Raw genomic sequence first — 27,748 nt, 5'->3', positions numbered from 1 at the left:
CGGATGGAAGGAGGATCAGCAGAGAGGCTACGTCATACATAATGATAACGTTCATTACAGTCAAGCAATGCATGTCAAACGTGAATCCGAAAGTCTCACATATGACACACTACCATACCGGTAAAGCCTGACAACAGAGGATACAGAAATACAAATCTACACATTGCTGTTTACTGTTTGTCACATATGATCTAGGATGTGCACGCTGCCCGTGCCTGATGATACCCCTTCGAGCCAACAATACGCAGGCCGAAAGGCAGCCCAATAATGTGCACACACACACACCAGGGGCATCGTGTAACACACACTTGTTTTTTGAAGTAATGTTTGAGACGCATGGCCATCACACGTGGAAGGTTAATGCACAGACCATGAATATTGATCAAGGTGATTGTTGCATGTTGTGTGCAGTATAAGATATGTGTACACAGCAAAAAAAAAATCAAAAAAGCTCTTTAAGCAGAAGGGGTGTGTCTCATCAAACGCTGTAGAGAGAATGACTACAATGGGTGGGGTCCTCCAACTGTTACAATGGGAAATGTTATGAACTAATCAATTGCTTTTTTTAAGGTCACATGGCAATCACATATCGAGGGCGCAAGGAGGCCGAATGCAATTTTGAGAAAATATATTTATCATATTATACGTTTATTACAGTTAGAAATATATAAATGTTTATAATATATTAGATTATCGCTCGCTCTCATGTACAGTTTAAAGTTATTTAGATTTAGTTTTGAGAAATAAAAAAAAACCGAGGGAATGGCGTACCCTACGCGACACCATACATCTATGACATAACACAGGGCCTCGCAGCGTGCACTCGTCGCATACGCAATGCGCAGCGGGCGTGATCCCATATGTACATGACGTAACGCATGGCTTGGTAATGCATACCCGTCGGATACCAAAGTGGCAGCAGGCGCGACCTCATAAACCCGTCGGATACGAAATGCGCATCATTTATGAGTTTAGCAATAAGGCGGATAGGATTTGCATGGTGATGGAGCTTGGTACACTACCGGTATGGGAGTGCAGTTTAAAAAAATAAATGATATACATATGTTTGGGGGAAGATATAAAACATTACATAACTTTTAAAGTTAAAAAAAGAAGTATAATAGAGTTCCAAAATATTACAATAAAAAGAAAAAATATAGGTTTTATAAACATTAAAATATGAAACTAGCATTTAAAAAACCATTGAAATTCACTGAAAATACCATAGGTTTTACAGACGTTATAGTTAGGAATTAGCATTTAACAAACCTTTGAAGTTCACTAAAAAAACATAGGTTTCAGGGACGTTCTAATTAGTTAGACAATTGGCTCATATAAAACCAGAGAAATTTGCCTGTTATAGTTAGTTGAGCTAACTATAACTCGCACGCCCGCAATGCACTTCTGATGATGTCACATATTACATCACTCATGATATGGTCAGTGACATCACTGATGACATCACTGATGACATGAGTACATAGGTAGTGACGGGATGATTAGAGTACTGCTAGGAGAGTGTATGGTGAATTTATAAGTGCTTGTGCTTTGGTGCAGCGATTAGATAAGGACATGGAACTGGCTGGGTGATTGGAGGAGCGCATGGGTAGTGACAAGGAGATGGCTGGACTGCATCAGTAGTGCTCAAGGGATTGTAGCAGTGCATGTGTTAGTGCCTGGGTCATTGCCTGAGGACATGGGTAGTGACTGGATGATTAGAGTGCTGCAAGAAGAGTACATGGTGAACTTATAAGTGCTTGGGTTGTGGCACAGTGATTAGATAATGACATGGAACTGGCTGGGTGATTGGAGGAGTGCATGGGTAGCGACAATGCGATGGATGGACTGCATCAGTAGTGTTCAGGGAATTGTAGCAGTGAATGTGTTATTGCCTGGGTCATTGCATGAGTACATGGGTAGTGACTGGATGATTAGAGTACTGCAAGGAGAGTGCATGGTAAATTTATAAGTGCTTGTATTTTGGCACAGTGATTAGATAAGGACATGGAACAGGCTGGGTGATTGGAAGAGTGCATGGGTAGTGACAAGGAGATAGCTGAACTGCATCAGTACTGCTCAGAGGATTGTAGCAGTGCAGTGCATGTGTTAAGTGCCTGTGTCATTGCCTGAGTACATAGGTAGTGACTGGGTGATTAGAGAACTGCAAGCAGAGTGAATGGTGAATTTATAAGTGCTTGTGCTTTGGCGCTGCGATTAGATAAGGACATGGAACTGGCTGGGTGATTGGAGGAGTGCATGGGTAGTGACAAGGAGATGGCTGGACTGCATCAGTAGTGCTCAGGGGATTGGAGCAGTGCGTGCGTTAGTGCCTGGGTCATTGCATGAGGACATGGGTAGTGACTGGATGATTAGAGTGCTGCAAGGAGAGTGCTTGGTGAATTTATAAGTGCTTGGGTTTTGGAGGAGTGATTGGATAAGTACATGAAACTGGCAGGGTGATTGGAGGAGTGCATGGGTAGTGATAAGAAGATGGCTGGACTGCATCAGTAGTGCTCAGGGGATTGTAGCAGTGCATGTGTTAGTGCCTGGGTCATTGCATGAGTACATGGGTAGTGAGTGGCTGATCAGAGTACTGCAAGGAGAGTGCATGGTGAATTTATAAGTGCTTGTGTTTTGGCGCAGAGATTAGATAAGGACATGGAACTGGCTGGGTGATTGGAGGAGTGCATGGGTAGTGACAAGGAGATGGCTGGCCTGGACCCCATCCCCCACGGCCGTGTTTTTTAAAATGTATTTTTTAAAGGGGAGGGGGGCTGTGTGGCCCCCCTCCCAGGCCACTTCTAGCCCTGGGGACGCCATCCCCCGGGGGCCTTGCCATCCTTTTTTAAAAATTATTTTGGGAGGGGGGATGCGTGGCTTGCAGCTCCCCGTATTGAAAAGCAATCTGCTTTGGATTTTGAAAGAGAGAGAAGGAAACCTGCTCTCGCTTCCAAAATCCAAAGCAAGTATGCTATGACAGAGCAGGAGACATGTTCCTGCCCTGTCATAGCAAACAGCAGTGCCCCGGGTGGGCACCCTTGGACACCGCAGGAGCTGGCCCTGGGGGTTGGCGGTCCCCAGAGCCATCAAGGGCTCCATGAGGGGGCCCACACGCCCCCCCTTCCCAACCATTTCAAAGCCCCATTAGGTGGTGGTCCCCGGGGGTCTGTAACGGACCCTTACATTTGCATAGTTAGTGCCCCGGGGAGCTGGTGGTCCCTGGGGTATGTGCAGGTGCTCGAGCCACCCCACACAGGTTATTCTTTCAAAAATGAGAGCCCCGCAGAGGGGGTGGTCCCCGGGGCTGTGGGGGGCTACATGCCCCCTTCATTTGTTTTATCAAAGGGAGGTGGTGGCCCTCGAGGCATGTGGGGGGGCCTGAGGCCCCCCACACAGAATAATAATTTTTAAAAATAGAGCCCTGGGGAGGTGGCGGTCCCCGGGGCTGCAGGGGGCTGTGTGTCCCTTGCAAAACATAACTGAAGCCCCAGAGGGGAGGCAGTCCCCGGGGCTGCAGGGGCCCCAAGGGGCCCCACTGTACATTTTTTGCATGCTCCTGGGACCTGGGACCTGGCCCACTCTTGACCGTCGGCGTAGTCGCAGTCGAAACCGTTGATGGAGCGCCAGCTTCAGTGGAGACAGAGACTGTAGATGCCAATTCCTTCATCTACAGGAACATTGATTAGCGGGTTTTCTCAGATGATGATTCCCTGGAAGTAGTATGAGGCATCAACTGTGGAGCAGTACCATCCCTCTGGTGAGAAAACGAGGGACCGGGCTGGTCTTTTTATGCCCTTTTATTCATAACCCTCTCTTTCCTCCGAGACCTGTATTTTTTAGGGTCTTTAAGTGAAAAGGAAGACCCTTCTTCCTTTCTTTTTCTGGAGGAGGTATGTCGCTTCTCCTCAGCCTCAGAGCCTTTTGCCTCTTTTTTCCTTTACAATCAGAGAAGCAGCATATCCTCAAGGTCACTCACCCTCCCCTCCTATTTCCCTCCTTAACTCTGTCTACTACCCCTGCTCCTACCCCCTCCCCTGAATCTCTCTCCTTGCCCTTTCACATGTCCTTTTTGTTTGTATCGACCTTCCATGTAACTATTTTGCCAGGCTCTAATAACTGTGTAACCTTTGCAACGATGTAACCTGCAACTATTGTATGATACTCATGTAAAGCGCTCTGATACCTCCGGGTCTAGCTATATAAAACCTTTAAAATAAAGGTCTTTGAGAGTTTTTGTGGAGAAAGTATGACACTACTTGCATGCTCTGGGCTTATGATCTGGATACAGGCAATAAAGACACTCCCTATGTGGGTCCTCAGAATATAGTCTGGACTTTACAAAAGTCTTACATTGCCAAAACAACCCTTTTTTAGACTCTGACATAATGAAGAAAAATACGTACTCACACTCCTAGACTGAACCTCAGAAAAAGATATGAAGTGAAGAAATGAACTGCTAGCTGGAAGTTCAAAATAGCAACAGTAGAAACACTGCGACTGAGCAGTGCTTAGGGAGACTCCTTAACACACGATGTGTGGAAAGAAATCTGAGGTATGGAGGCCGTGCAGGTGAAGGAGACCATAGAGGTCTATGCTGTGATTGGCTGGAGTTTGGATGTTTTAAAACAAAGGTAATAGGTTGCTAAACGCGAGTGAATTCCTATAGGCATTTGAATGTTGAGTTTTAAAAGTGCTATTTTACTGTTACTGTGGGACTCCCACCACTATGACGGGGAAGATTCATCATGTGAATCTATAAAATATACAATACTTGAGAAGTACTACTTCATTTGTTACATACTTTTCATTAAGATTCAATTAGTATTTGTTATTACTAGGTTAGCTTCAATCATAAATTATTCTTTTTTTGGCATGAATCTATTTTTGTCATTATTTGGGAAACAGCCATTATCTTACGGTTGTTACCATGTATTACCTTAACAACGGGCACTTTACATGATGTCTACCTTAACCACGCATAGCCTGTATCACACAAGGTTTAACAATGAGTATGCTTTACCATGCTGCCTTTACAGCGAAAATCATTGTAAAGGTGATAAAAAGGAATATGCATGGCAAAGGTAGTCAGCGCTCTAAGCCCTGATCAAATGGGTGGGAGGTGTTGGAGATACTTGGAATAATTTCCTGCTTTTTGCCTGTGTGGTGCCCATGGGGAAGCTATAAAGCTTTTTTGCCTGTTACCTTCTAGTGCACGGACGCGGGTGAGTAGTTTTAGAGCTCAGGGTAGGGAGCAGGGGTGTTTGTAGGGCTGGGAGGCCAGCTTTTGGGGTCAGGGCCAGGACTGGGTTTTAGGGCTCAGGCTGGGGGGGTCGGTAGTTTTTAGGGCTGGGACGGGTAGATTGTAGGGCTGGGGACGAGTTTTAGGGCTCAGGGCAGGAGACCTGGGGGGTGAGCTTTACCATACATATACCTTAATCAATCAGGCCTTTACAAGGAAATTCATTGTAAAGGCATGCGTAGGAAGGACATGCGTGGTTAAGGCAAAGTCGTTGTTAAGACCGTGTTTGTTCAGGCATGCGTGGTTTAGGGAGTCGTTGTTCCATCATACAACCTGACTGCACAGTTGAGTGACAACCTTTGCCAAAGCTGGGCATCCAGTTTTACTTCTGTGATCCGCACAGCTGCCTCCTTAAAATTAAGTGTTTGGCAAACAAGGACTAACCTGGTCTGTTTCATCACAAGATTATTGGTGGCTTCATGTAGATTGTTATCTGGTGCCCAATTTAGGGTTTAGGTACCTTAGGCTAAGAAACACTAGACAGATGTCGAACGAGAGAATTGGTTGAGTGGCTGCTCTAAATATGTGCTAGAGAATGAGGCCATATAAAGCCAGACTTGTATAATATGCTATTAGGAGTTTCAAAACAAAAACTAGGTATTCTACATTATTCAATTTGGCAAATTTAAACATCATTAAGAGGATGATTACGATGCGATTCCGAAGGCTTCGACCGTTGGTCTGAGCCTTCCGAACTGCATTGTAATGTTCCAGTTGCATTGCTTTCCAACTGCCTCATTATACAATGAAAGCGGTCGGAAAGAAATCCGACCGGTCATTTTGGCAGGCTTCCAACAGGCTCAGAGAACCCCTTCCGCCAGTCGGAATGCATAAAGTTATCCCACCCTTGAGATTACAATGACATGTTAGATATGGAAACCATGCTAGAAATCGTCTTTGGGAGCCCCCAGCAGGGCCCATTTGGGGGCATGGCCTCTGGTTGGAGGCCAAGGGGGCATCTATAGTGCCCCCCTGTTGATCCCTGCACCTTGTGGCATGCACTTGAGATACCTGCTACCAGGTGCAGGGATGAACCGGGCCTGCCATTTTACAATGGGAGCATGAATTCCGGCCGGTTTACAGCCAGAATGCACAGTCCCATTAAAAAATATAGTAATGTGACCGATCAGTAATTGGTCGGATCCTAATGGGGCGGTTGGAACGGACGACCGGGTGTTTGTCTATCCCATGACCGAGACGGTGTCGGGCAGAGGTATTACGCCCGGCATTGTAATGAGCCCCTATGTGGTTAAAGATCTGTAATCATGAATTGTTACAACGTTTTACAACATGCCCAAGTTTACACACAGGGAAACATCTCATTAGTGTTGAAGGGAAGGAAACAGATCTTTATCAGCAGAGCAGCAGGTTTACTGCAGGGCACAGGGCCACTTGCCGCTTTTTGCATAATTGACTTTAAACATGGGAATTCTATAGCTAACATGCATAGCTGCATCCTTCTTGCAACAATCTCCCCATAGCTGTGTTTCAAGAATGGAATAAACCAGGACGTGTTCAGATCTGGGCTCCTCTTTGGCACCTTCTTCACTTCTTGGCTGGGAAGATGCAGAGAACTCATGACTTTGGTGTTGCTCATGGATAGGAAGGGCCCCTGTGATTTATCTGGGACAGAGCATGCAATAGGAGAGGGTTTGATTCAATGAAAACGTTTGGATATAGGGGCTAAGAGAAGGCCAGCGTTTGAGGCTTAACAGTGCTTTAAAACTACCAGTTAAGATGCTGCTCCCAGCAGTGCACCTTACCAGAGAACAGTTGCATGGTTTGAGTGACACAATATGGGTAGAGGAAGAGGTATTACCTACCCATTGATCCAAGGTGCGGGCTCAATCTCTATCGGAAACTGGAGGCTGCTGTATGTTATGGAACAATAACTAATAAAAGACATATAAAGCCAGATGCCAAAGGCTAAAGCCATACCTGCTTCTAAATGAATATTATTCTGATTGTTCAAGTCGCATGGTGTGCCATGCCACCCAAAGAGATTGCAACCAGCAGCCCAGGGGAGTAGCCTCTCCTATCCACACCTATTTTTTGCCCCTCCAGCAGAAAGAATGGGGTGCTTGGCTGACCACTGGGAATATGTAGCACGTACTACAATTGACTGGGCACTGTAACCGAGACCCCAGTGGCAAAGGTTCACCTGTAAGGATGAGGCAAATGCTGCTTCATACTGAAGGCAGAGTTCAGGTGTACAATTGGCAATTGAGGCTATCATTCCATATTACTTGCAATGAATTATGTGCCCAGTAACAGCTAAAACACACATCACAGTGATGTTTAATGGGCTAATCACAACCCCCAGAGACACCATTTAAGTCAGTGGTATCTACTCGGGCAGGAAATACCGACTTCATTACCAGGTTGTGGTTAATGTGCGCCAACCTATGTAGGTTATAGAATCGCACTAATATGCCTCTAGAAATGGAAAGTGAGAGGGAATTGCTGGGTCTGAGTAATTCTTTGGATGAAGGGTGCCACTGAATGAGCTGATAGCTGTTGATCAGAGATTGATATCTGCCAATTCTATTTTATTTTTTACAGTAGTGAAGGACCTTGAGAGAAAGCTTCGCCTCTGGAGGATAATAGCTCCCACTGTGACCCTACTCATCACCATCATACTTGTACTCACCCTCTTATTTACAATGTAAGTGCCTTTCATATGCATGTACCTTAATACAAAACAAAAATGCCGAAGGGTGCTGCTGAAATCCTCATTGGAACTGGTAACAGTGTTATGATTCCTAAGAACATCTCACACATTGCAGACTCTTGTAAAAAAAAATCCTTTACATTTCCATACATAGTGGTAGCAATGGCCAACTGGTGTTCCATGAAGGATAGACATTCGATGCATAAGTACGTAATACCTGTGGGTGACTCAGTCTTTTCCTAGTCAGTGGCCCAAGAGTAGAATGAGCTGGGCTACCTTCTAACCTCTTTATTGAGGCCACCCTCATCAGCTGGAACATTTGAGCTGGCCAGAACTAGCAAAACCTCAACATAACAACTACCTAATGTGGGCAAATACACATTCCTTTTTTCTCTCAGCAACAGGATCACTCCTACATATTAAAGTGCCACTTGATAGTCAAGAAAATGATGCTCACTGTCACCATATACTTGTCAATTTACATCCATTTTTTTTCTTACAGTTAAAAAAGGGATCGACAATTCAACACCTCAAATGTTGAAGACGGATGTCTGTGTGAACAATGGTAATTTATCGTGTGCTATAAGCACCAAGACCACGTATACTCCTACTGATAGGAATAAGACAAAGTAAAGTGTATTGTTTATGGCTTAATCCTAATTAAACTACTCATGATAACCACGCTGTAATTTATTGAGATAATGTTTTTAGGTCTGATCTTTGAAACAGATTTAGTTGTTTCACCAGACTGCTAGTGTAAAATAAATATACACAATGTACATACATATGGCGCTGTTGGTTTAAAGTCTTCATCGATTGGCCTCACTGGCGTAATAAAACTGAAGGCACTGCAAGGCACATGGAGGGGCCCCCGCTGGACTCAATCATGAGCTCTCCGGCCAGAGTAATGTGCTGGGGGTCCCCTGGAGCTTGCCCCCCCCCTGCACGGCGGGGCTGCAGGGGCCTGTGTTACACCACTGATTGGCTTGTTAAAGACAGCATTATGACCTTGCCCATGTGCAAGTCCTCATTTTCAATAGTGCACTCAGTTCCGGGCTGGTTGGCAAGCATCGTGTTGTATCTTGAGTCTTCCTGCTGCTCAGCTAGTATGCATGAGATGTGGAATGTTGATGAATGGAATGTGAATGGTTGTGAATGTCAGTTGGGTGAGGGCTGAGCAGCAGGACAGCTGCTCCTGATGGGGTTTTATCATTTATAACTTAACAACTTATCTTAATAAAGTAACCTAAGTAATCTACTTGAAGTATCCATCTTCTTTCTGATTACATCATTTGGCGACATTTTGATGAAGAACCCGTGCGTGCAAATTCTAGGAAAATTGAAACAAAACAGAGACTTGACTCAAAAAGGAAAGAGAAGTCAAAGCTTGTTGGGAAAGGAAATTTTGAAAGGTACAGAAAATCAGAAACTGTGAAATCTCAAGGTAATTGATTTTTAATGGTATTTAAAAGTGTGTCTGAATGCTGTCTGGCAATTAAACCCCATCAGTGACCCGGTCATCGGTTGCCCTGAAACCCAAGTTTGCCAGATACATTTGTGTATTACCAGCTATGGTTTAGTTTGGTTGTTGTTCGGGGGCATAAAATCGAGCCTCAGTGAAGTGTTTACAAGCTTTAATATGGTGAAAAAGTAAAATCGTGCTTTAACCAAAGGGGCTAATTAGCAACAGATTGGAAATGGTTCAGGGGCACTAACTCGAGCCTCGGAGCAAAGTATTTGATGACAATTAACCCTAATCTGACTGTGGTATCTAGCGTGATCAAGCTACCGGTTCATGTGAAGTTTCTTTGTTGTCCGGGGGCAAGGCAAAATCGAGCCTCCGTGTAGATTGCCAACTGCAGTGTGGTTCTGATGTAAAATCGGGCCTCGGAGTCTGAAGTACCGAGCTGCTGCCTGGTTTGTTTGTGTCCGGAGGCAGAAATCGAGCCTCGGTGAGGAAAGTTCAAGAATACCATGTATATGTGAGCCTATTTGATGGGAAAGTGTTGAGACGGCGCTGTGATTTTTGAAAAGATACCAGGAGTGCAAAGCAACAGGAAAATAAAAGGGAAATATGTACTTTTGTCTTTCGGTGGTTTTGGATAACGGTTGCTGTTTTCATTCATAATTCAGCATGAGACGAGATTGTTTACTTTTCTAAAGGTTTACCTCACCGGTGGCCTCTGTGACGAAACAGCACTTCATGTCTGATGCTAGCATGGCACGTCTTGATTTGGTGCTTGTTATGGCCGAGAACCAGCCGGCTCTACGTCGATCTGCGTGCCTCCATTTTTGTTAGTTGTATGTCTAGGCATACATCGTCAAGTCGAGATATTGACATTTAGCGCTAATCTTGCCGTTTGTGTGGAGAAACAGGTACTGTCATCGTTTTCAGTTTAGCATGTGTAGCTAATGGGATTACAAGAGGGTTGACAACATAAACACAACGGCAACAGTGCTCATGGAAAACAATTTTTAAATAGCTAGGTGCACAGATGAAAACCGTTTTGAAGAGTTAAAACACCAGCGAGTCTGTGAATAAAGAAGAAGCTGTATAGTAGTGGACCTGTGAGCCCAGAAGTGCCTGAAAAAGGAAAATGTTCAATATATAAAAGCACTGTTCGTGCTGCGATTGGGTTAAGTTACAGTCATGGAAGTTGGGTGTGGATCCAGAGAAAGCTATTACGAAGGCGATGGAACTAGTAATGGATGGGCTTCTGTGCGTCCAGTTGAAGCTGTAACATGATGAACGACCCAGCAGTGGAAGTGGGTCTGAGATACCATGTGGGCACAACGTCCAGGTGTTACATTAATTGGAAGTCAATTTACGGGGTCAAAAGAGCCTACGTTTTGGACAATTCCCATTGGTTTTTTTGTGTGTTGTTTGGTTGTGGGTGATAAAATCACCAAGAGCTGTTCCACAACAAATGTTGTGTGTGAGTTGTGTCAAGGTGTTAGGCAACTCATTAGCTTGTTTTAAGGGGGCTATGTGTATGTGGTCACCCCTTGTTAGTGTTGGTTGGTTGTAGGTATTTAAGTCACTCAGAGCTGTTCCACAACTAATGTTGTGTGTGAGTTGGGTTTGGTTGTTAGGCAACTCATTGGTTTCTGTGTGTGGGTGCTATGTTGTATGTGGTCACCCTGTATATGAGATGACCATGCCGTATATGGTCAGTTTTTTTTGGGGGTATTGTGTGGTGTTTGATACCCGGCGCATGAATGAGTTATGTAAGTCCTTGTTCTTGGTCTGTGGTGTGCATGTTGTTTCCCGGCGCATGAATGAGTTATGTAAGTGCTTGTAAGTGCTTGTTCTTGGTCTGTGTTGTGCACGTTGTTTTGTGGCGCATGAGTGAGCTATGTGAGTGCTTGTTCTTCGTCTGAGGTGGGCATGTTGTTTCCTAATATGTATGGTGTTAAGGTTTGTTCTTGTGTGCCTTCCTTGTTATACTTGTCTGGCCAACTGGTATGAATTGTGGCACATGGGCGTAGAATGTAGGTTAGTTGTTTATTTCAGGAAGTAATGCCCTCTTCAGACTGTAGTGCGCGAGATGAGTTAAAATTTATTGCATGCACTGTTAAAAAAATGTCATCCTTTTTATTGCTCAATGCAGTTGCTCCCCTAACGAAGGGAGATATGTTGTATTTTGAGTCTTCCTGCTGCTCAGCTAGTATGCATGAGATGTGGAATGTTGATGAATGGAATGTGAATGGTTGTGAATGTCAGTTGGGTGAGGGCTGAGCAGCAGGACAGCTGCTCCTGATGGGGGTTTATCATTTATAACTTAACAACTTATCTTAATAAATTAACCTAAGTAATCTACTTGAAGTATCCATCTTCTTTCTGATTACATCACATCTCTTTTCAGTTTCTTGTACTACTTAATGTGTGGGCACTTCGACTCCAATACGCCTGCAATAATAAAGCAGCTTGTTGCTGCGGTCCATAGTAGAATTACTGCATTTGAATTGCATTTCATTGCTAGGGTGGCCACCTGTTCTTTATTTTGTCCAAACGTTTGTTGTCCAATAACTGCTGTTCTTACCGACGCATTGTTTGTAACTTTACCCCTACATGCCTTTTAAATGATGACAGCTAATCAGATGGTGAAATATATCCACAATATATCCACAAGTCACTGCCATGCGTCTGGTACTCTGTGGTACACTATAAAATTATCTCCAGTGCTCAGCAGGAGTCAGAGGTCAATAAATGAGGGTGTCCCTCTTGCAGGTGAGCAGTAGGTTGGGAGACCTATGTCGAGATAGCCTGGGGTGCCACCATGCAGAATTCGTTAGTACTATGCAACTATGAGTCCTCTGATATGGGTGAAATATGGTCATAGAATCACAGACAATGATTTAGTTCTCTGCTCAATGTCATGTTATAATATGTTATGCTAACATTATTTATAGAGAGCACATACCTGAGACAACAGCAGTGTTTTAAGAGTAGGCTAAATCTAAGATAGCACGATGATGATCTGATGTTAAGTGGCATTGAGTTCCAGAAACGAGGGACCAGAACAGAAAATCTGGCTCCGCCTAGCTTCTTCCTTTTAAAGGAGGAAATGACCAAGATGTCGAGGTGTGAGGACCCCAGGTTTTGAGCGGGGGTATACCTGTGGATGAGTGAAGAATCAAAATTCAGGCCAGGTGCTGCAAAACGTTTGAAGATAATACACCCGACCTTAGATGCAGTGCGCTGTTTCACTTTTAACCAGTGGCGTTTCCTTATCAGGGGGGTGATGTGGCATCTTTTTGGCTGTTGGTAGATCAGTCTGGCTTCCTGGGTTTGTACCAGCTGTAGTCTCTTTATTAGGTATTCTGGAAGACTGAAATAAAGTGAGTTTGCATGGTCGATATGAAAATGACTAGTGAGAGAACAACCTGAAGAAGAGCTTCAAAGGTAAGGTATCTTCCAATTTTTCTAATCTGCCGAAGGAGGAAGAAGTAGAAAAAAACTACAAATCTTACTTGAGGCTTCATTGAAAGATTATTATCAATATGGACTTCCATGCTCTACGCTGAGGTAGAGGGCTGGGGGGTTGTCATGTTCTCTTGGCTAGTCCTGCCGTGTATGACCTCTTTTACATACATTGTCCTATCCACACGACAATAACGGTTCTGACTAGTGACCTTTTACCCAGTAGTTTGGTCCCCGTCTCTTTGAGACCAGGCTATTTTACATATTGCTTCTTAGTATTATTATAATAACTGTACCCGACGTATACAAACAATCCCTAAGGAACTGCATAGGTATTCTGTACAAGGGTCACCACTTTTTCATCATTCTGGACAACTGGCCCGCTGTACAGGATCGCATTTGTTTTAAACAACATTCAAAATGATTTATAAAACACTTTGATCCTAGAAGAAACCCTCTAGTGACCACTCTAGTATACAAGACCCATTTTCACCCTAATAATCGGAGTAGAATTTCTTCCAAGCTGACATGGGGTCCTGCATACTGAATCTTCAACAAGCAGCAGTCTGACATCCCACGCAGGGTGTCTTCCTTGGGGCAGAGACGGGGTGCTTCGTTCTTTACCATCAGGTGAGGGGAACTCCTCGAAGTTACAAAAAATCTCAGCGAATTACCATGAGTGATGGAGTGTGGTGCAAACTGCAGTTTGTGCTGGTATTCCTTCTACTCGGGTAGAAATTCTACCTGAGCGCCAGCTCCCGCTCGTGAAATTACAGTTTGTGAACTTACCATTCCTGATCGCGAGTAGGGAAAAACTACACTGCACATCACGAAGCGGAGTTTTCTGCCCTCCGCAAGCTCCGGGGAGTGCAGAAAGCTTTTAAAACTCCACGAACGAAGCAAAGTTCACTGCCAGGCCTAGTTGGTACCCAAGGGATCATGATAACCATACCCCATTCATGCTTTGAAACACTAGGGGTCTACGAGACAGAGATACACAATATACCGTATGGTTGACCAAATGTAGCATATCACATTCCAGGTGTAAAAATAGACACCCTCTCTGAAGTAATGAGGTAACGTTCTTCTGATGTTTTAAGGTGAGTTGGCTGGAATAAGCACAATAATAATGATTTATGTATGTGTGCCCTTCCTCCAATGTAACTTGTTTACGTGTTCTTGGCTCGCACCAGCATTTTACACAAACTACAGGTGTCACATCACACAGTATCTGGCCAAGTATGGGGTTTTCATATCCGGAACCTAAAAAACGATCGATGAAAATGAAATTACAAACCAATAAAGTTGTCTATACGAATTAAAAATTCAGGTGTATGCCAATAACCATGGTTACCCGGTGTTAGTAACTTCATCCCCCATGAGGCAACCTATTTTCTGCAGTCCCAACTGGAACACGCGGAAATTATGTCATTCAGACCTGTCGGGGTCGGGCCCACATCCATGAACAGCGAGTAGATGTGCGGATGAGATTGTTTTATAAGCCACGTCCCCGGCAGATGGAACTGCAAATGCCGGGAGACGCAGGGCAACATGATCCCAGGAAAGCTCGTTTGATAAGAGATAACAACAAGTTAATGGAATGAGAGCACATTGCAGCACCCAGTATGCTGGAACTACATGAGTGAATTGTGTGCAGGGCAGAACATACAAATATGATTATTCTCACTATATTCCTCTCTTACAGGCTGACAAAAAACACTACAGAAATGGATGGGAGATAAGTATACCTTCCACCTTTTCACGAGAGTGCAGATTTCTGCGACTTCTATTGAGAATAAAATAGGAAAACACCCTCACTGAAGACTCGGGGAGAGAACCTCATTTCGCCCTGAAGAAATCCCAGAACCTATTTGGGCCACCAATTAGAGCTGAAACATGTTGGCATGGCATTAGGGTCATAGTACCATTACCTCCTGATGACCCCCTTCTTACTTATTTTTATTATCCCCAGCAACTCCATTATTAAAGGGATTCCTGGAGATGGAGGAGGATTTTTCATCTTTAGACCCCTGGCCGATCTCTCTTAAGTACTCCCTGCAATATGGTCGAGCCCACCCTGACCTTTAGGAGTCAGGGTGAACCTGATGATGAAGCATGACACTAATAGAGTGTGTAAGGGTTATTTAACAAAATGGAATTGCTTCCTTCCTCATACTTGAGTTGTTGATGCAACAAGAGTTTAGTGCTGAGCTTTCATTCCACTGGATGGGATACCTTTGGTGATTAGTATTGGATTCGGGAGGACGTATCCTCATTCGGGAATACCTCTCTACCCTTACGACTTAGGTAAAGGGCTCTTCTACCTTAGCCTAGTATAATATAGACTGTCCAGTGGACAGCTGTAAGTACATGGAAAATTTCCAAGTTTAAGTCCCTGGAACACATACCCTTTCATATCAAAATACACCACAAACTTCATTCATACATGCACCTCACTAGTTCTCTTGGGAACCAACACTCTACTCACAACATGACTGAACTACTAGGTATTGGGTACTCTGATGACATGGCATCAACAATTCTAGCAAAAACAACAATTTATGGACAGAATGCAGAACAATGTCATACACTCACCCCAGTACAGAGATCTGGGCCTAAATCCATCATTTTTGTACACTCCACACCACCCCAGGTCAGACATGGCCATATGCAAATCAGCCTTGACCTTGTGCCTCATGGGAACAGTCCAGCCCGAACTGCCAAGCCATGTCTTTCCTGGACCGGAATCAAGCATCCAAGGACCGGTTTCTGGCTATCAGCTGTCATCAGCCTGGATAGCTTGACTCCAGTGGTGTGGAGAGCATGGGACTCACGTCTGAGCATACCCATCTCACTCGGGGTGACAAATGCAAAAACAAAAATTGATGGACAGAATGCAGCACAATGTCATACACTCACCCCTGTACAGAGATCTGGGCCTAAATCCATCATTTTTTGCACTCCACACCACCCCAGGTCAGACATGGCCATTTGCAAATCAGCCTTGACCCTGTGCCTCATTGGAACAGTCCAGCCCGAACTGTCAAGCCATGTCTTTGGAATGGGATGGAAGGAGGATTTATAAAGCGCGTTGGCTACCCAGGGGCGTCCCAGCGCTGCAAAAGATTGGGTTGGGCAGGAGGGGCTGGATTATGTGGAGCTAAGAGAAGATTTAGACCGAGGTTTTGCTGAAAAGCCAGGTTTTAAGATGTTTTCGGAAGGTGAGTAGATTGGATTCTGATCTGATTGGGAGGGGGAGAGAATTCCAGATTCTGGCTAAATTATAAGAAAGTGAGCGGCCTCCGCATCTGGCTCTTCTGATGCGAGGTACTGAGATGAGGTGGGAGGTCGCGGATCTGAGTGGGGGAGAAGAATGATAGGCTTTCACCAGGGGGCCGTTGATGAGGGGGCCTGTTCCCCAGAAAGAGCGATGTGCAATGCACATGCTCTTGAATTCAATTCTGGCTCTCACCGGGAGCCAGTGGAGGTCCCTCAATCTGGCTTTGACTGAGGTTCGACGAGGGATATCCAGAAGGATTCTTGCCGCACAGTTTTGAATAATTTGAAGTTTGTTAAGTGTGGACTGTGGGGCCCCTTGATATAGGGCATTGCCACAGTCGAGACGGGAGAGGATTAGTCCTTGGACTATAATCCGTCTTGAGTGGAACGGGAGGAGAGGGAGAATCTTGCGAAGTAATCTCAACAGCCCGAAGCAAGTGGCGGCAAGCTTGGTTGCTTGGTGGTTGAAGGTGAGAGTTTGGTCAAGCCAGATACCAAGGCTCTTGATTTGCTCCTTGGGTTGCGGGGGGTTTCCTAAACAGAGGGGCCAGATGGGATCAATGGATTTCATGATGTTATTTCCAAGGAGCATTACCTCTGTTTTGTCCCCGTTAAGTTTCAAACAAGAGCCTGACATCCAGGTGGCGACAGCTTCCAAGCATTTGTATAGACTGTGATGGGAATTGAGGGGAGGGTCCAGTGCTACCACTAGCTGTGTGTCGTCCGCGTAGGTGACAATTTTCACACCGAAGGGGCGGACGACATCAGCTAGAGGACCAAGGTAAACATTAAAAAGGGTAGGACTCAGGGAGGAGCCCTGAGGCACCCCACAATTCAGAGGTTTACTGGAAGAAGTGAAGTCCCTCTCAAATACTTGGAAGGATCTGTCTGTGAGAAAGGACCTCATCCAAGTGAGTGCTGTCTTGACACTCCTATCTTATCAAGGCGGTGGAGTAAGGTGTTATGGTTAACAGTGTCGAAGGCGGCACTTAGGTCGAGTAGGACGATGGCCGTAGACCCGCCACCGTCCAAGATCCTTCTTGCCTCCTCCTTCACTGCAATCAGTGCAGTCTCCGTTCCATGACGGGGCCTAAAGCCCGTCTGGGAGGGGTCCAGTATGATGTTGGCTTCCAGGAAGTCGGTGAGGACAGAGTTAACATGCTTCTCAAGGAGTTTGCTGAGCCATGGTAGGAGGCATATGGGTCGGTAATTAGAGGGGTTGGATTGATCGAGGCTGTTTTTTTTTAATAAGGCTTTGACCATTGCTCTTTTCCATAGGGTCGGGACGATACCGGTATGGAGGGAGGAGTTGAGCAGGTCTTGGATGGTAGGTGAGATCTGACGGGTTATCTGGGTGAGAACCCTAGGGGGAGCTGGGTCGACAGGTGATCCAGATTTGACCTGTCTCATGAGTTTTTCTAGGTTAATTAGGTCAAGTGGAGGGAAGCTTTTGAGAACATTAGAAGGGATTGTCGTGGGGACTATGTTGAGAGAGTCTGTGGGCGAGTCTGTGGGCGAGGTGGCGGAGTGGGGAAAAGAGGAGTTGATGAGGTGTGGCGCCGCGGCCAGGGCGACTGACGCTGGAATCTGGGGACCACGGTTCGATCCCCGGCTCCGGCGGCAGGTTAGCCCAGCACCATGTGACTCTGGGCAATAGCTCGCTTAATCTTCCCGACGGCCCCCCAGCGCCTAGAGACCCTTACGGGTGATTGTGCGCTTTACAAATGTGGACTTTACCTTTTACTTTATGGCTTCTATTTTATGGTGGACGAACTTCGCTCTCTCCTCACAATGGGTCTGAGTGTTTTTATGATCCTTTGGGGTCTCGGGAAGTTGCAGAAGGGATTTGGCTATCCGGTAAATCTCCTTAGGTTGAGACGCTGCCTTCTCAATTATTTGTTCATAGTATTTGGCCTGCGCTAGTTGAATGTCTGCTTTGTAGTTTTTAATAGCTGTTCTATAGCTCGCTTTGTCTGCTGGTAGGTAATCGAGGCGCCATTTCCTCTCGATTCGTTTGCAGGCACGCTTGGCTTCCCGTAGATCAGTTGTGTACCATGGGGCTGTCGGATTGCCCCGCTTGGGGTGAGTACTTTTTAGTGGGAGTGCTCGATCTAGGGTGCTGGTGATCCATCTGTTATAGTTCTCGTTACCTTGGGTAGGATTGAGTGGATTGGTGGGTTTGGTGCATTGCAGAAGGTCCTGCCACTCAGGTAAAGGGATTTTTGACCAGTTACGTGACTGTTGAGTCTTCGGGGGTTTGGGAGGGAGGCAGTGGGGCAGGGTCCAAGTGAAGGGAATAAGAAAGTGATCGGACCAGGGAAGGGGGAAGGGTTTCCAACGTGAAGATCTTGGCAGTTACTGAAGATAGGGCCTAAAAGGTGTCCTTTTAAATGAGTGGAGCCACAAACATGTTGATGTAGTTCGAGGGCATTTAAGCTGGAGGATAGTTCTCTGGCGAAGGAGTCGTTCAGGTCATCCAGATGGATGTTAAGGTCACCCAAGATAGTGAAATTGGCAGAACTAAGTGCAAGGTTTGCAGCTATAAAGGCAAGATCGGATAGAAACTGACCTTGTGATCCTGGCGGGCGGTATATAAGCATACCAGAAAAGGTATGTGTGGGGCTGAGTTTTATAAAAAACGGAAGACATTCACTGTCTGGAAAATTCACGGGGGTGCTCGTGACTACATATTCTGCTTTGTGAATGACTGCTAGGCCACCGCCAATGCCTTTTTTACAATCAAGGCGGAGTATTTGGTATCCAGGTGGTAGTGCTTGTACCAAGTCAGGTTCAGAGTGTTCCTGTAGCCATGTCTCTGTGACGAAGAGAATATCTGGGCTTATCTCCTCTAACATTAGGGAGATTTCCATGGCGTGTTTCGGAAGTGAGCGGCAATTAAGCAGCAGCATAGAAAATGATATGGGTTTCTTTTCAGCGTGTGGTAGAAATTGAAATCCACACTGGTTACAGGCGGAGTGTTTTATAGAGGGGTCCCATGCGTGTAGGCAGGATGACCCAACTGTCTGGTTTAATTGATGCAGGGATAGCGAGTTGTAGGAGATGGTCTGGCATGCAGGCTGAGCAGGGGGGGTGGCCCCTGGCCCCGGTCGGTCGCGGACGGGCGCAGACGGGCTTACCTTTGGCGCGCCTTCGGCGCGCAAACGTCGCGCCCGCTGCGCTCGTTCGCTGCGCGTCCGGAATGTGCACATGATTTATACTGTTCCGAGGTGGGGACCGTGTGGGCGTGGCCTCCAAAGGGAGCGTGGCCTCCGGTCTTGGCGAAATGGCACCAAGGAGTGTTTGGGATTAAGGTGCCGCTTCAGCGCTAACTCCGCTGCCTCGGACAACTCGTTCCCAGAAGGGTAAGTGCTTAAAAACACAGGAAATAAGAGACAGTAATAATTTTTTTTTAAATGTAGCTCGCTCCCGGCTTCCGCCTCAAGAGCACAACACAATGCTTTACCAGGCGTCCTAAATCGGCGTCTTTAAGTAGTGGTCGGCTGTCGGCGTGGCCTCCAAATGGGGCGTGGCCTCCGGTCTTGGCGAAGTGGCGCCAAGGAGTGTTTGGGATTAAGGTGCCGCTTCAGCGCTAACTCCGCTGCATCGGACAACTCGTTCCCAGAAGGGTAAGTGCTTAAAAACACAGGAAATAAGTGACAGTAATAATTTTTAAAAAATGTAGCTCGCTCCCGGCTTCCGCCTCAAGAGCACAACACAATGCTTTACCAGGCGCCCTAAATCGGCGTCTTTAAGTAGTGGTCGTCTATGGGCTGGCCTCCAAAGGGGGCGTGGCCTCCGGTCTTGGCGAAGTGGCGCCAAGGAGTGTTTGGGATTAAGGTGCCGCTTCAGCGCTAACTCCGCTGCCTCGGACAACTCGTTCCCAGAAGGGTAAGTGCTTAAAAACACAGGAAATAAGTGACAGTAATAATTTTTAAAAACTGTAGCTCGCTCCCGGCTTCCGCCTCAACAGCACAACACAATGCTTTACCAGGCGCCCTAAATCGGCGTCTTTAAGTAGTGGTCAGCTGTGGGCATGGCCTCCAAAGGGGGCGTGGCCTCTGGTTTTGGCGAATTGGCGCCAAGGAGTGTTTGGGATTAAGGTGCCGCTTCAGCGCTAACTCCGCTGCCTCGGACAACTCGTTCCCAGAAGGGTAAGTGCTTAAAAACACAGGAAATAAGAGACAGTAATAATTTTTAAAAAATGTAGCTCGCTCCCGGCTTCCGCCTCAAGAGCACTACACAATGCTTTACCAGGCGCCCTAAATCGGTGTCTTTAAGTAGTGGTCGGCTGTGGGCGTGGCCTCCAAAGGGGGCATGGCCTCCGGTCTTGGCGAAGTGGCGCCAAGGAGTGTTTGGGATTAAGGTGCCGCTTCAGCGCTAACTCCGCTGCCTCGGACAACTCGTTCCCAGAAGGGTAAGTGCTTAAAAACACAGGAAATAAGTGACAGTAATAATTTTTTTTAAATGTAGCTCGCTCCCGGCTTCCGCCTCAAGAGCACAACACAATACTTTACCAGGTGCCCTAAATCGGCGTCTTTAAGTAGTGGTCGGCTGTGGGCGTGGCCTCCAAAGGGGGCGTGGCCTCCGGTCTTGGCGAAGTGGCGCCAAGGAGTGTTTGGGATTAAGGTGCCGCTTCAGCGCTAACTCCGCTGCCTCGGACAACTCGTTCCCAGAAGGGTAAGTGCTTAAAAACACAGGAAATAAGTGACAGTAATAATTTTTTTTAAATGTAGCTCGCTCCCGGCTTCCGCCTCAAGAGCACAACACAATGCTTTCCTGGACCGGAATCAAGCATCCAAGGACCGGTTTCTGGCTATCAGCCGTCCTCAGCCTGGATAGCTTGACTCCAGTGGTGTGGAGAGCATGGGACTCACGTCTGAGCATACCCATCCCACTCGGGGTGACAAATGCAAAAACAACAATTGATGGACAGAATGCAGAACAATGTCATACACTCACCCCAGTACAGAGATCAGGGCCTAAATCCATCGTTTTTTTGCACTCCACACCACCCCAGGTCAGACATGGCCATATGCAAATCAGCCTTGACCCTGTGCCTCATGGGAACAGTCCAGCCCAAACTGCCAAGCCATGGCTTTCCTGGACCGGAATCAAGCATCCAAGGACCGGTTTTTGGCTATCAGCCATCATCAGCCTGGATAGCTTGACTCCAGTGGTGTGGAGAGCATGGGACTCACGTCTGAGCATACCCTTCCCACTCGGGGTGACAAATGCAAAAACAACAATTGATGGACAGAATGCAGACCAATGTCATACACTCACCCCAGTACAGAGATCTGGGCCTAAATCCATCGTTTTCTTTTCACTCCACACCACCCCAGGTCAGACATGGCCATATGCAAATCAGCCTTGACCCTGTGCCTCATGGGAACAGTCCAGCCCGAACTGCCAAGCCATGTCTTTCCTGGAACGGAATCAAGCATCCAAGGACCGGTTTCTGGCTATCAGCCGTCATCAGCCTGGATAGCTTGACTCCAGTGGTGTGGAGAGCATGGGACTCACGTCTGAGCATACCAATCCCACTCGGGGTGACAAATGCAAAAACAACAATTGATGGACAGAATTCAGAACAATGTCATACATTTACCCCAGTACAGAGATCTGGGCCTAAATCCATCGTTTTTTTGCACTCCACACCACCCCAGGTCAGACATGGCCATATGCAAATCAGCCTTGACCCTGTGCCTCATGGGAACAGTCCAGCCCGAACTGCCAAGCCATGTCTTTCCTGGACCGGAATCAAGCATCCAAGGACCGGTTTCTGCCTATCAGCCGTCATCAGCCTGGATAGCTTGACTCCAGTGGTGTGAAGAGCATGGGACTCACGTCTGAGCATACCCATCCCACTCGGGGTGACAAATGCAAAAACAACAACTGATGGACAGAATGCAGAACAATGTCATACACTCACCCCAGTACAGAGATCAGGGCCTAAATCCATCGTTTTTTTGCACTCCACACCACCCCAGGTCAGACATGGCCATATGCAAATCAGCCTTGACCCTGTGCCTCATGGGAACAGTCCAGCCCAAACTGCCAAGCCATGGCTTTCCTGGACCGGAATCAAGCATCCAAGGACCGGTTTTTGGCTATCAGCCATCATCAGCCTGGATAGCTTGACTCCAGTGGTGTGGAGAGCATGGGACTCACGTCTGAGCATACCCTTCCCACTCGGGGTGACAAATGCAAAAACAACAATTGATGGACAGAATGCAGACCAATGTCATACACTCACCCCAGTACAGAGATCTGGGCCTAAATCCATCGTTTTCTTTTCACTCCACACCACCCCAGGTCAGACATGGCCATATGCAAATCAGCCTTGACCCTGTGCCTCATGGGAACAGTCCAGCCCGAACTGCCAAGCCATGTCTTTCCTGGAACGGAATCAAGCATCCAAGGACCGGTTTCTGGCTATCAGCCGTCATCAGCCTGGATAGCTTGACTCCAGTGGTGTGGAGAGCATGGGACTCACGTCTGAGCATACCAATCCCACTCGGGGTGACAAATGCAAAAACAACAATTGATGGACAGAATTCAGAACAATGTCATACATTTACCCCAGTACAGAGATCTGGGCCTAAATCCATCGTTTTTTTGCACTCCACACCACCCCAGGTCAGACATGGCCATATGCAAATCAGCCTTGACCCTGTGCCTCATGGGAACAGTCCAGCCCGAACTGCCAAGCCATGTCTTTCCTGGACCGGAATCAAGCATCCAAGGACCGGTTTCTGCCTATCAGCCGTCATCAGCCTGGATAGCTTGACTCCAGTGGTGTGAAGAGCATGGGACTCACGTCTGAGCATACCCATCCCACTCGGGGTGACAAATGCAAAAACAACAACTGATGGACAGAATCCAGAACAATGTTATACACTCACCCCAGTACAGAGATCTGGGCCTAAATCCATCGTTTTTTTGCACTCCACACCACCCCAGGTCAGACATGGCCATATGCAAATCAGCCTTGACTCTGCGCCTAATGGGAACAGTCCAGCCCGAACTGCCAAGCCATGTCTTTCCTGCACCGGAATCAAGCATCCAAGGACCGGTTTCTGGATATCAGCCGTCATCAGCCTGGATAGCTTGACTCCAATGGTGTGGAGAGCATGGGACTCACGTCTAAGCATACCCATCCCCCTCGGGGTGACAAATGCAAAAACAACAACTGATGGACAATTTTGCACTCCACACCACCCACGGTCCAGGAAAGACATGGCTTGGCAGTTCGGGCTGGACTGTTCCCATGAGGCACAGGGTCAAGGCTGATTTGCATATGGCCATGTCTGAGCTGGGGTGGTGTGGAGTGCAAAAAAACGATGGATGTAGGTCCAGATCTCTGTACTGGGGTGAATGTATGACATTGTTCTGCATTCTGTCAATCAACTGTTGGTTTTACATAAGTCACCCCGAGTGGGATGGGTATGCTCAGACGTGAGTCCCATGCTCTCCACACCACTGGAGTCAAGCTATCCTGGCTGAAGACAGCTGATAGACAGAAACCGGTCCTAGGATGCTTAATTCCGGTCCAGGAAAGACACGGCTTGGCAGTTCGGGCTGGACTGTTCCCAAGAGGCACAGGGTCAAGGCTGATTTGCATATGGCCATGTCTGAACTAGGGTGGTGTGGAGTGCAAAAAAACGATGGATTTCGGCCCAGATCTCTGTACTGGGGTGAATGTATGACATTGTTCTGCATTCTGTCCATCAACTGTTGGTTTTGCAATCAACAATTCTAGCAGCACCATCTCTTTGGTCAGATACAAATATCACCCAACGCTTAAACCAATCCCACAGTTGGGATGAACTTAAGGAGCTGAAAAGAAATCAAATGAAGATCCCATTGCATGGAGCAATTATGATGGAATATTTACGTGGAAATGCTGCCCCTACAGGCCTATTAGGCACCAATGAACCTAGAATTTTCCTAGAAGACCCTGTTTTCAAGAAGGAATGGTGCCTTTTCGCGTAGAGATACATTCAAGATTGGTTGATTTCAATTATTAATACTGCAAAACGTCTGTCTGAAGCACTACTCGTCAACATCAAAACGAGTGAGGACTCATTGAACACAAAAATCAAGATAACAGTATTTAAGAAGAAACTGGAGGAGGTCAACAAGAAAATCAGTAAACACAAAGACTACCTCATGAAAAGCAAAATCAACAAGTTGCAAAAGGACTTGAAAAAGTGTTCCCATGAAAGAGTCTACCCATGTGTTAGGGACAACTTTAACAAACAGCTGGACACAGATACCGGCTCATCACATAGAAGTTACTCAGGATCCACATACTCAGACCAGAAGGATTCGTCAAGTGACAATTCGTCCAAGAGCGGGAGAGACAAACCCAGAAGACAGAGAAGAGGGGGGTTGTAATCAAACATACCCTACACCACAGATGTACCACGGCCCACAACAGTTCCAAGGACCCCCCCCAAATACCACAATATGCAATACTTCCAGCCTAACCAAAACCAGCAATATTTTTTTAGGCCGGGTGGGAGAAGAGGCAGACGCAGAAGATGCAGAAGATGAGGCAACAGGAGATTTCAATATGATGACAAAACAAGAGTAATGAACACAAGAAGCCAGGTGAAGGACCAACAAGCAGGCCCGAGCTCAAAGAAGACCTAGTTGTCATCCTTACGGACAAGGATCTCACCGCAGAAGAACTAGGGCTTTTAATAAGGGCCTTGGCTTTGTCCTCACCACCCACATCGACAAATTTAAAACCCATTGTGAATTAAGTGAGTTCTTCAGGAAGATCCGTGTGAAGACATTCTTTGAAGGGAAACCTAAACAAGAAAAGGATATGGGGAATACCCCCTTACGACAAAAGTCTATGTTCTGTCCACCCCTATTCCTAACGCCTCCGAGGTCATCGCATTTGAGGAAGCAGCCACCAAGGAGATAGAGTCATCACAAACTAGATGGAACGTTTACAATAAAAGGCACTGGATTCATTAGACAACCAAAACAACCTAGTAATTAAACCAGCCGATAAAGGTGGAGCGATTGTGATACAGGACTTTAACTCCTATAGGACAGCATGCCTATCACTCCTCTCAGATGAGAGACATTAAAGGTAACTACACAGGCACCCCACAGCAAGTCTACAGAAAACCATATCCACAATCACTGCTGAAGCATTAGAGAGTAATTGGAACACAAAAAATATCAGAGACTTCCTATACATCGAAGAACCCAGATCCCCTTTGTTCACAAGGGCAGAGCCCCACCACCAGGCCGGCCCATTGTCTCCCGGCATCAGATCTAATTTGCAACCTCTCTCAAAGTATACAGACTGGTTATTACGACCCCTGGTGACTAAAATCAGATCACATATAGGGGACACGAAGCATCTGCTCAATATCCTAGAAGAGTTTGACCATGACCTAAATGAAATTATGATTTGTTTGGACGTGGAGGCCCAAAACACCGGTGTGGGACATTAACTTTCTGCTTTTCCCCTAGACCTTTTTCTGAAATGTGTTGCCAACTTAGATGCTCTAGACACTTTGACCCAGCTAAACAGTGTCAACATGCAAATGTTCCCTGTGTAAAGTGTAATGGTGATTGGTTGTCCATTATTGGTATGTTTGCTTTACTAGTAAAGTCCCTAGTGAAATGCACTATGTGTGTCAGGGCTTGTAATGCAAAAGCTACTGGTGGACCTGCAGTAATTAATATGCCACCCACTCAAGTAGCCTTGGAAAGGGAACAGTGCCTGCTCGCAGTTGCCATGTTGTACTGGTAAGGGCACGCACTTACTAGACCCTGCCCTTCCCTTTCCATATACATCAGGCTCCCCTATGGTAGGTCTAGGGTACCCCAGTGCATGTGAAAGTTGGGACATGTACCACGGTGTGTGCCATGTTGTGGCAGTGAAATAATCTCCTTTTCATTTTCACTGCTGAAAGGCCATCTTGCCCATTAGAATAGGATGGGGAGGCTGTGCAATATGTTTTCCAGCCTTTCTCCCCAAGGTCTTAAGATGAAAAGGTGAAGTTTAGTATGCCTGAACTCACCCTGCAATAACACATCTCTTTATGAAGATGGCTTTTGCATTGTGTGTTTGAAAGCCACTCTTTTAGAAATGGTTGGGTTTTTGGGCTTTAAACATTTCTGTGTGTCTCTGCCTGGTTGTGGATTGACTGGCTGGATTTGTAAGTGATAGGATTTTGGGAATGTCTTAACCCAGGGGAGGGGGTGAGACAGCACAGGCTGACCTGCATCTGGTGTGTAGGAAGAGGAGGAGTAAGCCTAGAGGTGAAAAGGCCTGGACTGGTGCTATAAAACAATTGTCCCATCTCCTGCTGAGTGATTAAGAATCCAGACCCCCGCTAATCAAAGGCAGAAGGTGTCACTGGTAGGGAGGCACCCAGAACTGGTTTGAGCAGGGGTCAGTGCCCCCTGTAACACAAATACTTCAAATAAATTGAGGGGTATAACTATGCGAGCTGAAGCCCCTGAACTTTGGAGAATGGCTTGATCAAGTGTGAACAAGACTAGCGCTACTTCGTGGATCAAGAGGATCCTTTGCTGAGGAAAAAACAACTGAATAGACTACTGAATAGTCAAAAACTCAAAAACTACAGAGGGTCCCTGGGATTTTAAATGTCCGGAGGGATGGCAGGGAAGAAACTATAAACAAAAACGAAACCCTCTCCCTGACCATTAATACATAGGTAACACATACTATATAAGAAACATCAACATTGTCCCACAAAGAAATTATTCATAAATTTTTTTATTGTATCAAAAAGTCTAGTTTAGAAAAAATATATATGTGCAAATTCATTTATATAAAAAATCATTACTACACAGAATTCAAAAATAGAGAAACCCCAAAGCAAAAACAATACAGAGAACATTTTAAAAATGCAACACCACACGCCACACAAGCATCAATCATACCATACATAATCCAACTTATCAAAAAATAAATTGTACAAAAGCACACTAAATAATATAACAAAAAACAGTTATCATTCACAGAATACAAAGATAATTTCAAGACAGAGAACAGCGCCAACGTGTGTTTTGGTTTGGAACCTTTGCCAACAGTTCCTTCGTCAGGGCGCAGCTGATGCAATTCACTTAGTAGTCATAATTTCCTTTGTAGATAATAGGCAATAGGCAATTTATATAATGTGGTCAGAGGGGCTCTGTATCAAATAACATTCAAGTGTATATACATGATCATAAACCTACTAAATTGGAACGCCAATGTGGTCAGGGTATCGTGATAGAATCCGTCAAGGCCGGAGATCTGTCAATAAATAACCTAGCAGTCCCAGGGTTTAAACGCTATGAGACGAGGGAACAACTGAACAACTTGACTGCAGGATCAAAAATGGAAAGTTCCTAAAGCTCCACGTAGCTAGGGGGGTGCGGGGGGGGGGGGCGGTCCGCCCCAGGCGGCAGCATTTTGAGGGCGGCGGCCGCGTGGCACTGGCCCGTTGCGGCGGCCTTTATAATTTATTTGGGGACATTGACTTTTGTCAGTCAGTGTCCTCAAATAAATTATAAAGGCCGCCGCAACGGACCA

General features: G+C 46.2%; 1 protein-coding gene across 1 annotated transcript in view; it reads left to right on the top strand.

Moving 5' to 3' along the window:
* LOC144769537 (CD209 antigen-like protein A) overlaps nt 1–27,748 on the top strand; it is an 89,716-nt gene that overhangs the window by 18,782 nt on the left and 43,186 nt on the right. Inside the window, exons 3-4 of the mRNA XM_078653679.1 lie at nt 7,862–7,948; nt 8,449–8,535. Of these exons, the coding sequence (XP_078509805.1) occupies nt 7,862–7,948; nt 8,449–8,535 (174 nt within the window). The remainder of the gene's footprint in view (nt 1–7,861; nt 7,949–8,448; nt 8,536–27,748) is intronic.

This window comes from Lissotriton helveticus, chromosome 7 (genome assembly GCF_964261635.1).
Source record: "Lissotriton helveticus chromosome 7, aLisHel1.1, whole genome shotgun sequence".
Taxonomy (NCBI): Eukaryota; Metazoa; Chordata; class Amphibia; order Caudata; family Salamandridae; genus Lissotriton; species Lissotriton helveticus.
This window is presented reverse-complemented; position numbering and strand designations above follow the sequence as displayed.